Source organism: Dreissena polymorpha, chromosome 2, assembly GCF_020536995.1.
Source record: "Dreissena polymorpha isolate Duluth1 chromosome 2, UMN_Dpol_1.0, whole genome shotgun sequence".
NCBI lineage: Eukaryota > Metazoa > Mollusca > Bivalvia > Myida > Dreissenidae > Dreissena > Dreissena polymorpha.
Window position 1 is genome coordinate 96,842,723 of NC_068356.1, and position 14,449 is coordinate 96,857,171.

Sequence of the window (14,449 nt, forward strand, 5' to 3'; positions counted from 1 at the left end):
ATTATGCTCGGTACAACCTCAAGGTGGCGGGGCAGGTAGTGATGGCCAATCACTATCTCGTCTACGATGGCTGCCAATTTGGTTCGCTGCGTCTTAACCAGAGCCAACTTGATGCTCGTTCAGCTGCCTTGCCCAGGGCGTGGATTGTAGTCTTCCTGACTCTTCCTTCAGCGCCCAGTGCTCCAAACATCTTCCACACCGACTGTGATGGAAATCCTCTGCATCCAACTTCCACTGGAAAGATCCATGTCTTCCAGCCTCTATCTCTGCATACATCTGCCAGATCCTGGTATTTGGCTTTCTTCAGCTCATAGGCCTCCTCGATCCTCTCCTCCCATGGCACAGTTAGCTCTACAAGGATCACCCGCTTCGCCGCCTTTGACCATAGCACTATGTCGGGTCTGAGAGTTGTATGGGCTACTTCCTCGGGAAAATCTAGTTTCTTCCTTAGGTCTGCACGCATCTCCCAGTCGTTTGCATCTTGCAGAATACACGATCTGGAACTGATTGTGGCGGTGGGCTTTGTTGTACCCTCCTTGACGAAGCTGATGAATTGGGGTCCTAATTTCTTCCGGGGTCTATCCTTCTTCCGCTCTCTTTCTAGGGCGTCGGCCAACATTCTCAGTACTTGGTCATGGCGCCACCTGTAGCGCCCTTGTGCAAGGGCTGTTGGACACGATGACAGAATGTGCCGCAACGTTCCTATACTCCCACACAAGAACAAGTGGGGTCTTCTGTCAGCTTCCATTGCTGAAGATTTGCGGGGGTTGAAAGCATGTCGTATACTGCCCGCAGGAGGAAACTTAGTTGGTGGTTCATATGTCCACAGTTCTTGCCACGTGAGCTTCCTCTCTGGTGTACTCCACTTCGTCCAATCCCCTTGCGGTCCAAGCTGGACCGACCTGGCTGACCTAGCTTGCTCTTCTGCGTTTCTGATTTCTCTCTGCACCAGGTCTCTCCTTTCTCTTTTCCCTGCTGTTTTCCACCTTTGAGTCTGTCTGGTGCCAAGTCCTTCTCTTCCCACGTTGATAGATCCCACAACATCCTTGTGCTTTAGACTGCTCTCTGCAGAGTCTACAGCCTTGCTCACAGACCACTTTCTCCCTGTCCTAACCTGAATTCCTGCATTGCTGACTTCCCCAAGTCAATACATGTATATTGATTCGAATATACATTCGAGACTTCGGCAGTAAGTATTCAAATCAGTGATATTTAAATGAAAACAAATCAGTTGTTATGTTGGCGAGTGACATATTTATATATCCGTTTTATTCAGTAACAAGTTCATTTTGTCACATACTTTTAAGAAAAACGTTATCGAAGGAATATTGTGATAAACATTGATTCATTTAATATCACAATGTTAAGATTTCCGTTTACGTTTTTTTGAAACATTATCGAAATCAGTTTATCATGTTGGCGAGTAACCAATTGTTTACATAATTTTTTTTTTTATTACGATACATATTTTTTTAATTAGATTGTGATAAATCATGTACATTTTTCCGTTTAAGTATTGTATTACAATATTATAATTTATTAGATAATTCAAAAATAAACAAGTACACTGTCAAAGATGTGGACACTTATTGCAATATCACTGAAATGAATACTTACTGCCGATGTTTCGTATTTACACATGTATTCTAAGCAAAACATGGCACAATAGAAACAGGAAATCACTAAAATAGTATGATATCAAATTACATGCAATATTTTACAAATTGGCGGCGAGCTATATATGTACACGAAAGAGCAAGCATTTTCGAAATGCTAACTAAAACAAATCTGTAATTAAAAACAACACATGAAATTTCAAGCAGAAACGATTGAAACAAAACATTAAGCATGAAACGTAATCTATTTTCATCCTCGATGTAAGACAAGTCAAATGATTTTGTGAAGAGGGTAAATATTACATAAAAGAGTTGAACACATAAGTATTCAAATATGAAGTATTAAATACAAATAAAAAAATATATCTAAATGTACATGTTTGTTCGTGGGAACCTGTTATTACTTGCAAATTACCAAGGCAGCGGTGGTCTACCGTGAGATTTATTTCCCGATTACGTCCGCGCTCGACATATATTTGATCGAGCCTGTCACCGCGCTTTGCCACGGCGACAGCACTGCGTTCCACGGTGTCCCACGTTGTATCGCGATGACGAAAGTAGTTGCCACGCTAAGCTGAATCACGGTGATGCGTGGCGGAAGGCAGAACTCGCGCTAGACGTAGTGTATAATCGGTACACGGACCCCGATCTCAACCCGGATCTCGTGTTAATTTGTTTTTATTGAGCTAGTAAGTATTTCCATGACTTTTAGGACATGTATTAAACAAAGTCCCATTTTTATATTTATTTATTTCAACATATTTTATAACCCATGTTCCAAATATTAAGAATAACAAACTTAAGCTATCAATAAATGCGATTAAGACACATCCCGAATACCACTATGGCATGCAGATGTAAAACAAAGAGGTTTTGCATGAACAATTATGTGTTTCATCGTCAATGTCAATTGATATTAAGCTTGAAGATAACACACTGGTTGTTGCGCGAGATACATCGCCTCATTCAGGCCAAAACGTGTGCCAAGTTGCGTAGCGCATGTCGAAAGGAAAAACATATAACGAACTTAAATCCAATATAGTCGCAAGTGAGCCATTTTGATTTTTATCCAAAATGACACTAATTCCTCATCAGCTCGATAAACAGTTGGATAAAATCTACACATCGATGTATTAGAAGTCCCATTGACAAAATCCTCCCCAGTCAGCCAAACATTTCAAATTGAACAAAATTGAAAAAGTAGTTGTAATGACCAAATTTTTTATCAAGATGGTCGCCAGTCCGCCATTTTTTTATGTTTAAGCTACTTCTTTTGAAATTTTGTGTGGGGAGTTTCATTTAAAATTGAACACATAGTATAGAATTGCATCAATGAACTAGAAATATTAACATACAACCAACAGACTAACCAAATAGGCTGCGGTATATCCCCGTTCAAACTTTGTGGGGCATAACAGTCATTTATATTGCTTTCATTTGAAAGAGCAACTCATATATGTTAGTGATCTTTAACCCTTAACAGGCAATTCACTAGTTCTAGAATGTAAGTCACTTACGTATATTTAATTATTGTATTAAATATAAACAAATAGGTGACGACAATTATGGCTTCAATAATAATCCAAGGATCTATTCTCTTGGTGTAGCCTGGCCCAAAAAGAATGCTTAACGTTATTTTAAATGAGTTCACGTTCATAAGTCCGCATCCAAAAGGGTATATAAAGACAATTCGTTAACGTACACCACTCCGCTCCCAAAATGAAATAAAACTGTATTTACAATCAGTTAACTAAACGTAGTGCACGCCAAAAAGGATGTTGAACAGAATATGTTGACATGAAGTTGATCGACAGTCAATTGACATTATTTAATTGACAGTTTTCGGCTGTATAAAAGTAGTTAATTTTCTCTGAAGGTCATATAAAAATCGTTCTCGCAAAATTGTTCGCTCCGATCAGGGCGTATAAAAACGAGAGCGCCGATGGCGCTGAAAGCATAGTTGCAAGATACAGGGAAGATGCTGCTGAAGTAAACGTTAAGGTCAAAATATACTAAATAGTTTCCTTATATGTTTCGATATAAAAGCGACAACTTCGAGCAAAAATAAATACAACATTTTGCACATAGAGACCCCCATAACCATACCTTTTCTTGACGGGCATTCTTAGCTTAATCGATTTAAGCAATAAAACAGATATTTCATGTTCAAACCAAAAAAGAATTCGACTCAAATAAAAAAAAAATCTAGTGGATTGTAACCTTTTGCAGTGCCATTTTTTACTTTAATCTCCAACTTTATCCTATTTCAGGGATTTAGTAGTGAACACCTATGCTTACCTTCTCAATATCTCCAAACGATAAAACCAGAACAACAGTATAAAGTGTATAACATGCCTTCGAGGAAAATATGATGATTTGTTTAGAGAGTACAGCCTTCATGACTCGATTATTGAGTATATTGTAACCTTAACGATTGCTGACATCAAGAGTCGCCCCCCTTGTTACCAATATGTTCTATTTTTAGAAACGGGAATTCCAAATAGTGACGAATGTGAATGGTTACAAAATGACATAACTATGAAAATAAATACGTAGAATTACATTATTTCACGCATACCATTATGCAACCATCCGTTTTCTTTTCCGACTTGATACATTTACAGATTTCCATTTAATATTTTACAGACACAACACTCGTCCAGAATTCGCGCGAATCCATTAAATCCGATGCCACATTTAAACCGTTAGCTCTACTCGTAACGTTAATTTCTGGCTAAAAGTAAGTCATTTTAACTTCAATTAACACATCTCTATTATTTTCAAACTCTACTTCATCAAATCCATAGAAAGGCAGGTCAGAATCCATGTCATAAATCAGAAAACATTTGACCTCTCACAGAACAGTAAACAAAGGAAATAGAAATTAGGTGCGAGGTCACTATCAACAAGAACAGAATTGTTTTACGAACGAAATTTGTTTTAGTTTCTTAGAAGGTTTTTTCACGTAAAACGGTCTTAGAAAAATTCACTAAAAACGGTGTCAGCAATATTCTTGGAAGAAAACGTAAGAAAAACGTTTCAAAAAAAAAAGAAGTAAGAATTACCATAAACTAAATTAAAAAGATATTTCGTCTGATTTTTGATCAGGTAAGGCTTCAAAATGGACAACCATTCGATGTGTGTTTTCAAAATGTCGTATATACCTTAAGCATAGGTGCGTTGCACCTATGCTAACCAGATCGCAATCGACCGCTTCTACCTAGTCATATTCAGATCCAATTGTTATGCTTATCTCCCCTGGCTCGACTTTAGTTGAGTGATACCATAGATTTGAGTCGAAAACAACTGAAAGAAGAAATAATCTAGTGTAACTCAATAACCTCGCATATTGGAATATTCTTTCCTGTCATGCATTACAAACGTGATTAACTTTTCGTTTAAATGATGTTAACATTTATAGATCTACACCCAAGGCAAAGGTATACAACACCGCCGTTTAATAAATGAAAAATATAAAGTAGTTACTCCCCTTTAAAATATGCTATATTCAAACAATAAACCATTATAATCGATATTTGGATAGTTTAACATATTTAATAACATATTATGTATAAGACAGACAACTTACATATATCTCCTTTATGGACTGTGACGTTCATTTCGGTACAGACGGTCTCACACTCGGGTACGGGGATTATCCGCCACGTCTTCTTGCCGGAAATCTGCGCCTGCCACGACGGCCGTTCAACAAAGTCCAGCTGCGATAGAAACCATAGGGATCCGGCACACACAAAATCGTATATGATATATACTATATAGATGACAGAAACAGTTAGTCATTAATAAAAACTCAAACATTGTTTAAAATTTACAGAAGAGTGTTTCTAAAGTTGTATTGATTTTTTTAGATAGCCTCTTTTCCTGTATATTCATCCACTTAACACATTAACAGATTATATAGTATAAATGCACATTATTCAAACAAGAATGACGCCTTTTTCTTGAAGTTTAATGTGTTTCTTTATAAATTAAAGTCAGAAGATGCATAGATAATATTTTTTGTAGTTACAGGCAGATGTTAGGATGGTACCCTAGCAACCATGAATTTGTTCATTTCTATCAATCTGTTCAGTCTCCATTTTGATAGGAAAACATCTGAATTTTCAAGCAATTTTTTATATACATCATTAGAAGCTTTCCTTACCTGGCAAACACACAACTGTTCATAATTTGAAATTAAGATTGTGCAATATCATTGGTTTTCACAAACTGTGTGTAGCAAAGTAAATAGAAATCCTTTTAAATTGTTAATTGTTTTACACAAAATGTATTTCTCCTCATTATTTCGATATCAAAAGAAGATTTTTGTGACAGAACTGCCCAGATACAGATAACTGACGTAAATTTTACCAGAAATCCTTTTTTATTTCCCATATACAGGGGTGGATGAATCTCTTGGAATGGATGAAACAATAGGAAAGAAGGATAACTAGTTTTATTGATTTTTATGAAAGAGATATCGGTAAACGATGTGGTCGTTAACAGAGCAAACAGACGTACAGACAGCTGGGCGGAAAAAAAACTTAAGCAGAGAAAAATACGGACAGAAACACAGATATGTAGACACGCAGACAGACAGACAGACAGACAGACAGACGGGCACAGAAGACAGAAACACGGGCCGTCCGAAACACACACAAACAGAAAGAATCACCGACGACAAACACGGAAACAGATACAAACACGCACTCGGACTCAAATTTTGACTCACGAAAAATTGTTGTACCGTATTAAGTTAGCATTGATTTGATGTGGTAAGCTTCAACATTTCAACCACGTAAATAGACCCAAGATAACTCTGTTCATTAACCCATTTATGCCTAGCGTCTAGAAAAAAGGCCTTTGCAAACAGCGTAGACCCAGATGAAACGCCGCATGATGCGGCGTCTCATCTGGGTCTGCGTTGTTTGCTTAAAGGAAATATTCTAAATATAGAAATAAATATACTAGACATCCCTCGTTTTGGAAATAAATTGATCCACTTTAGAAAGATGGGAGAGTCCACTAAGCATAAATGGGTCATTTCTGTGACACAGCAAGGGGGAAAACAAATTTGAGAAGGATGTAGCACCGTTCTATTTGATTCTGGATAATTCTGTCATCCTGTCCATTGCATAGTATATTGGGACCATGGAAAGCAAAGTACTAATTTGAACCCCGTTCTTGGAAAGCTGGACTTATGGCAAAAATGGTCTTTATCCCACATATAAATTTGATTTTAAGCTCGTAGTTAAAAAGTAGAAACTTTCACACACATTTTAATGCAATAACAACAACATAGGATGATGCCATTAAATATTCTATAGATACATTCGAGAAATCGGAGCCCATTATTGAATAGCTTGATTTATCGACGTATGTTTCTTTGCCAGATGCCGTGTTTTAGAAGATATGGTGTCCGTCTTGCGACCGGGAGGTCACGGTTTCAATCCGTAATACGGAGCATTCTTGAGATCTCCACAAAGAAGCCAGGTAATAGTTCTACTACACATGAAACGGACTCGATAGCGTTTCAATAAGATTTTGGTTTTCGGCGCAATAGCGCTAAAATAAATAGGTCTGAACGATCTAAATGAACTATAGAAAAATCGAGGAATTGGGGCCTATGGGTATGTACCTACGTGTACAAATGCGCCCTGCCCGGTTCCTCCCATGAAGATCCAGTCTAGCATGCTGGACTCGGAGTCCTGTGGGAGGAAGAAGGGGCGTTGGTAGTGCTCCCGCAGAATCTTCCCCACAGTGCTGTCACAGTTACTCCTGAAAACAAACCCATAACACATAAACACGTGTTTACGCCTAAAAACACATGAGCCTCGGTCTGGGAAAACCGGACTTAATGAATATGCTTAAAATGTCGTTCCAAGTTAGCATGGGCAATCCGCACAGGCTAATCAGGGTCGATACTTTCCGATTCTGTGGAATTTTTGGTGTAAAGGAAGTCTCTTATTAACGCAAATCCAGTTTAGGAGAGACATGTCGCCCCTGATAATGCCTGTGTGAACTGCAAAGGCTAATCTGGTACGACATTTTACACACATACATTTAGCTTTGTTTTCCCAGACCGAGGCTCGTGTTCATGTATCGACGTCTGTTCTTGTCTCATTAGATGATGTTTTAATACTTATATCTAGCTTTGGGGCTTATTTGTAAAAAATACTAGATATCATGCTAAGCTTCATATCAACCAAGGGACGACGTAATCCTGAAAAATGACCGACAATAAACCGGTTCCGATTCTTATGTTGTTTACAATTGCTAATTGGATACTTGCATGACATCGTTTTATCGCCGTTAGATCCCATTTACGTGTTTAACTGTCGCCAAATGAATACAGAGGAAAGCATAAGCGTTCGTCCGGCTTCTGATCGTAAATGCAATGAGTGTAAGCAATAGAGCATCGTTCTGGGAAAACTGGGCTTAATGCATGTGCCTAGGATGTCATCCCAGATTAACCTGTGCAGGGCGCACTTGCTTATCAGGGACGACACTTTCCGCTAACATTGATTTAATTTTGTTAAGAAGAAGCCTCCATTAAAACAAAACAAATCCATAAAAGCAGAAAGCGATGTCCAATATTAGCCTGAGCGTATGGCGCTGTGCTTGAATCGTCGGACGTACAGAAGAACAAATGAGAATATTTTATTATTTTATGGTTAACCGATTAAACATCGGGCAGTCGTTGAATGATGATGATTTTTTTAATAATCACGATTTCTCTGTTAAGGTCTTAAGCTGTAAACACTGAAAATATGTGATGCACTTTTTTAAACATTTTAAAATTTCTGCTCATCGACGAAACTTACATGTATATCAATAGTATTTAATGCGTTTCGTAGGCACTAAGATCGAACTGGTGTGATACTTAATACAAATAATGTTTCTGCTGTTTTAATCCGCTGAAAATCATAATTATATGACATTGAAAATAACCCCTGCTTAGGACTTTAACCCATGTATGCCTAACGTCTAGAAAAAAGGCCATAGCAAACAGCGTAGATCCAGATGAGACGCCGCATGATGCGGCGTCTCATCTGGGTCTACGCTGTTTGCTTAAAGGAATTTCTGTAAGAAATATTCTAAATATAGAAAAAAATATACTAAACATCCCTTATTTTTAAAATAAATTGATCCAATTTAAAAGGATGGGAGAGTCCACTAGGCATAAATGGCTTAAACGATAGAACCAAGATGCTCATAATCCAGCAATGTTCTGGTCTTCCGGGTATCCCATAGGCTGGAAATCGTCTAGAATAGTTCATTCATTTCAGCCAATCGGGTACAACTGTCAAATGTATTGTTTATAAGAAGAACAATAATGAGTTTTCTGTAGCATGTGTGCAAACTTTTATTTCCGAAATTTGTTAGCATTTAGACAATTATTAACACATTTATGCCTAACGTCTAGAAAAAAGGCCTTGGCAAACAGCGTAGACCCAGATGGGATGCCGCATCATGCGGCGTCTCATCAGTGTCTGCGCTGTTTGCTTAAAGAAATTTCCGTAAGAAATATTCTAAATATAGAAATAAATATACTAGACATCCCTAATTTTGGAAATAAATTGATCCAATTTAGAAGGATGGGAGAGTCCACTAGGCATAAATGGGTTAAAAATATTTACAAACATGCTTGTGTTTGCACACATCGTTAATGTTATGTAGAGAATGTTGATGTTGTTTTTTCAATGTGAATAATTTGGAGTACTGGAGTGTTACTCTCGATAGTTTAATCCACGCAATGTACCATCATGTACCATCACACGCCCCGCTTTTTAACTTTCGGTTAAACGATTTCGATCCAATTTAAAGATTAGCCCGAGTTATTTATCCAGGATTGATTCGCCAAGTCATGTATTTAACACGCGAATTATTAAAAAAAAAGTTAAAGGATTTCAACAAAACATTTCCATATGATCCTAGTTATGGGAAAATGGGGCTTAATTCATGTGCGTAAAGTGTCGTCAAGGATTAGCCTATGGAGTCCGCACAGGCTAATATTAGACAGCACTTTCCGCCAAAACTTGATTTTCGTAAAGAAGAGACTTCCTATAAACAAAACAAAAAAATCCATAAAAGCAGACAGCGCTGTCCCTGTTCAGCCTGTTTGGACTACACAGGTTAATCTGAGACGACACTTTGCGCAAATGCATTAAGTTCGATTTTCCCATAGCGAGGCTTATATCCATTGTATACAAGAAGAGTATGTAATTTCTTTAAAGAAACGAAATAAGACCAACAAGGCTACAGAGCGTCATGTAATAATATAAGTATGATTGTCAGAATGAACAAATTTAACTTACGATATATGTGTTTACTGTAATTTATATCTGTACCAAAACAACGGTTTAAATGCGGTTGGTTATGAATTTAAAGATGTTCAACAACAAAACCACATAAAGAACACCCAAACCTATACAGTATGTGAGAAACTCGATAAATACATGATTCTTAGTGGATAGAAACGCAATGCCATCTTAAAACATGTTGCTTTTTAATAAATCATTTGTATTTGTTCTCTGTGACCATTATAATAGTTTGTGCTATTATAATCAACAATACATTTATATTCTTAAAGGGATCTTTTCACGGTTTGGTAAATTGACAAAATTGTAAAAAGTTGTTTCAGATTCGCAAATTTTCGTTTTAGTTATGATATTTGTGAGGAAACAGTATCACTGAACATTTACCATAGTCCAATATAGCCATTATATGTATCTTTTGACGATTTGAAAACCTAAAAATTATAAAGCGTTACAACGCGAAACGATTGAATAATTTGGAGAGTTCTGTTGTTGTCGTTTAAATTTACGAAACTACGAAGATTGCTTATATAAGGTATAAAATACATATATTTTATTATGTATACTCGGCGGAATAGCCGAGAGGGATAATGCATTTTGACTTCAGACTAACTCCAGGACTCCGGGGGTCACTGGTTCGAGCCCTTGTACCGGCTACTTTTTTTTTACTTTTTTTAATTTTATTCTTGATTTTTTACTGGAGCTTTTAAGATCCAATGTTTACATTTATCAATATAAAGCATTTAATGACAAACTTCAAAATATGCCAAAATCTATGAAAAGGCCCCTTTAAATACTTTCTGTTAATAAATATTTGTTCCTTAAGACCATTTCAATATTGGAAGAGAAATTAATTATATAAGAGAAGTCATATAATATACTTGCTTTTTATGACACTTCTATTACACTGTTACAGTACTCTTATGTCCGTAAAAGTCTACATGTTTGCATTATAATGTAGAAATGCATTATACATACCATAGTTGTTTGAAGGCCTCATTGAAAATAAGATTGTCATTGTTAAACTGTTTGCATGACTTTGTATCAATGTGTTGTCTTAATGAGTTACCTTCGGAAAATAATAATAATAATAATATTATTATTATTATTGACATTTATAAAAACGATGATGATATTGCCATAGATACGTGTACATGCAATACAGCCCTTAATGTTTACGACACAGGATGCATACGAAGGTGTCTCCGTCACCATTTCGATGTAATTTAAAAAGTAATTTTCAAGAATAATATAATTATCCTAAATGCAAACTAGCGACAAAATCACCAAATAGAGCAAACCAAATACGTTTTACAAAAAGGTGCAACTTAAGGAACATAGAAGCACTAATTGGCGTAAACCGATGTCTTTCTGTCTGTACTTTAAGAAGTTGAAATGCTATTAAAATTAAATTGCACATCTAAAACATGGTCCAATCCACCCGATACGACTCGGGCTATACTGTTCAAGAGGCCTTAGGTAACGGAGTTGGTATGGGATTAACCTCTAGAAAACCTGGCTCAAAGATCTATACATAAATAGTTTATTTATAGATAAAGAAGGAAAAGTGATTAGGCTGCGGTATCTTTATTTTCTCGGTTATTTATTAAAACTAATGAAAGAAAAACGCCTTTTTATGTCTTGAATCCAATAAATAATTGAAATTTGGTTATAAATATTTATTTTTTCCAAGGAATTTGGAATATTTTAAGATTTACTGAAGTGAAAAGTGTTACCGCGTAGTTTATGTCTCATACTTTTGTTTATTGTGTTTGCACCATGATACCGAAATAAATCTATCTACCTGTAAAATGTACAATATATTCATGATAAACAAGAATTGTAATCAGAACAGGTTTTCACTCGGTCAGCAGCTGGAGCGTGCGCGTCGCGACCGGGGCGAGAGTCACCCGCAGAAGATTTGCTTGACAGAAGGGGAACTTCTGCGGGCGGCTCTTACTTGAAACAAAGAAAGGGTCAAATAAATACACTGTGACATTTGTTTTCGCAGTCTCGTATCGTTTACCAATAGAAATTACAGTTATCACCATTTTTAAAAGCGGCTTTATTACATGCAGTATCCAATAAACAGGAAATTGTAGCATAACACACCAACATCAATCACCCTGTTAGCATTTTTTTTAACCTGGCAGCATTAACATTATATGCATCTTTTATCATATATAGTACAAATATTGGAAAAATATAACGTAAAAACAAAAGACTCACTGACTTACTCACTCACTCACTGAAATAATGAACAAAAGACTCACTGACTTACTCACTCACTCACTGAAATAATGAAAACATGAACGAATAAATGAACGAACGAACGAACGAACGAACCAATAAACGCACGGACGCACAACCTACACGCACAAACGGATGGATGGACGGACGGATGGGCGAATGGAGGAATGAATGAATGAATAGATAAATAAATAAATAAATAATCATAAATAAATAAATAAATAAAAATAAATAAATACATGAATGAATGAATAAATGAATGATTGAATGAATGAAACCCTGTTCCGTTCACACTTCTTGGTTGTTATTATTTTTGGTATTGCATACTTGAATATAATTTAACTATCAACAAATAACTAGTGTTTTCAAAATTATGAAAGATTCACTTTAGTATGTAAAATATTCAATCTTAAAATGTTTCAAGTTCCTCGAACAAAATAAATATTTATATTCAATTTTTCACTTCTTGAATGAGTTCAAGACCTAAAAGGACGTTTTTCTTTCATTATTTTAATTAAACAATCGAGAAGATCGCGATACCGTAGCTAATCGGTTGCTCTTCTTTATCTATAAATAAACTGTTCAATTATAGATCTTTGAGCCAGGTTATCTAGAGGCTAACCCCACACCAAATGGTATGATGGTAATACCATTGCCTGTCCATACAGCGTAACTCCGTTGACCTAAGGTATAACTTGAGTCGTATCGGGTGTCCAATCTGTGATGTACAGACGAGTCGACACGGTACAAAATAATGGTTAATGTTAATATATTTCTTACCGCTTTCCTAACATAAAATATGATTATGTAATAGTGCCAACTTGTTATCCAAGCTTTAAAACGAATTCGAGAAAATAAACTATTTCGCAACAACAACCTGTATTTCTTAAAGTTTGAAATGATGCAGGCATTTAATCGTAAGCATCGATTTGCACGTGTCGCATTGCATTTAACCCATGTATGCCTCGTGGACTCTCCAATCCTTGGATCAATTTATTTCCAAAATATGGGATGTCTAGTATATTTATTTCTATATTTAGAATATTTCTTACAGAAATTCCTTTAAGCAAACAGCGCAGACCCTGATGAGACGCCGAATTATGCAGCGTCTCATCTGGGTCTACGCTGTTTGCCAAGGCCTTTTTTCTAGACGCTTGGCATAAATGGGTTAAGAATACAATTCGATAGTTATACAATAGCATTGACATGTTATTGGATACATGTATATAAAAGTATCATCAATATTGATTAAATGAATCCATTCTTTATGCGCGATGCGTTTCTATTGAAAAAGAGCGCATTAAAATCAAATGGGAACATTCTCTTTAACCTTCGAAATAGGCTATTTGGTTATTTGCTGTTCCGCATGTGACCACATAAGTCAGTTTAAACAGATGAAATAATTATATAATTAAATAATTATAAGAACCGTTATGTGCCAGAGTCAAATATTAATTACAATGTGCTATTGTAATTCCATTTTGTTATATGTGGAGTTAAACTTGCAACATATTAGATCCAGTGTATGTCACTATATACAAATTTTCAATTGAATATGATCTTGATATTGTCATACTATTGCATCGATTACGTTATTTGCTTGAATTATTAATACATTTCACATGGTATTGGTATCTAGGTATACAACATGTTTGTACATAGATATCGGTCGCGTTCTGTGAAAAGGGGGTTTAATAAATATGCGTAAAGTATCTTCCCAGAATAGCAGACACTTTCCGCCTAAACTGGATTTTTGCCAAGACTTTCTTAAAACGAAAAATATCATAACAGCGGAAAGTGTCGTCCTTGATAAGCCTGTACGGACTGCACAGGCTAATCTTGGGCGACACATTACGCACATGCATTAAACCCCTTTTTCACAGAGCATGGCCCATATACATCAACATGCGCTGATTTTTGATTCAGGAATATTACGCATCTCTGTTTAGTCAGAATGATGGAGTGGTCTGGACAAAAAGTTATTGCAATTATAAAATACATTTTCGTCTGCTGATCATAAGATAGTCATAGAGAATATAAAGGAAGTTTATGAAGACAGGATAAAAACACCAACAAGAGTCTTACATGCAAAATTATTGTGCGTTGCATAACAAATTATCCGATGTACGTACGATGTCGCCGTGGTGAACCGCAATCATATGCGATTTGTTTTCAAATAAAATACGTTTATCATTAACAAAATCGTGCCAGTCTGTATTTTGATCATGCCGCATTTAGTATGAAATAAACTGAGAAAACACCCAC

The 14,449-nt window shown here is 36.2% G+C and overlaps 1 protein-coding gene across 2 annotated transcripts in view; it reads right to left on the minus strand.

Moving 5' to 3' along the window:
• The window catches only part of LOC127868144 (uncharacterized), a 39,593-nt gene that overhangs the window by 23,409 nt on the left and 1,735 nt on the right, over nucleotides 1–14,449 (minus strand). Inside the window, exons 2-4 of one of the 2 annotated variants that reach the window (XM_052409766.1) lie at nucleotides 7,259–7,394; nucleotides 5,206–5,335; nucleotides 4,810–4,922 (exon numbers count right to left, since the gene is read on the minus strand). The exons of the other annotated variant lie outside the window; for it this stretch is intronic. Coding sequence (XP_052265726.1) covers nucleotides 4,837–4,922; nucleotides 5,206–5,335; nucleotides 7,259–7,394 — 352 coding nt within the window. The 3' untranslated portion in view covers nucleotides 4,810–4,836. Of the gene's footprint in view, nucleotides 1–4,809; nucleotides 4,923–5,205; nucleotides 5,336–7,258; nucleotides 7,395–14,449 lie in introns of those variants that run through there. 2 annotated transcript variants of the gene reach the window in all.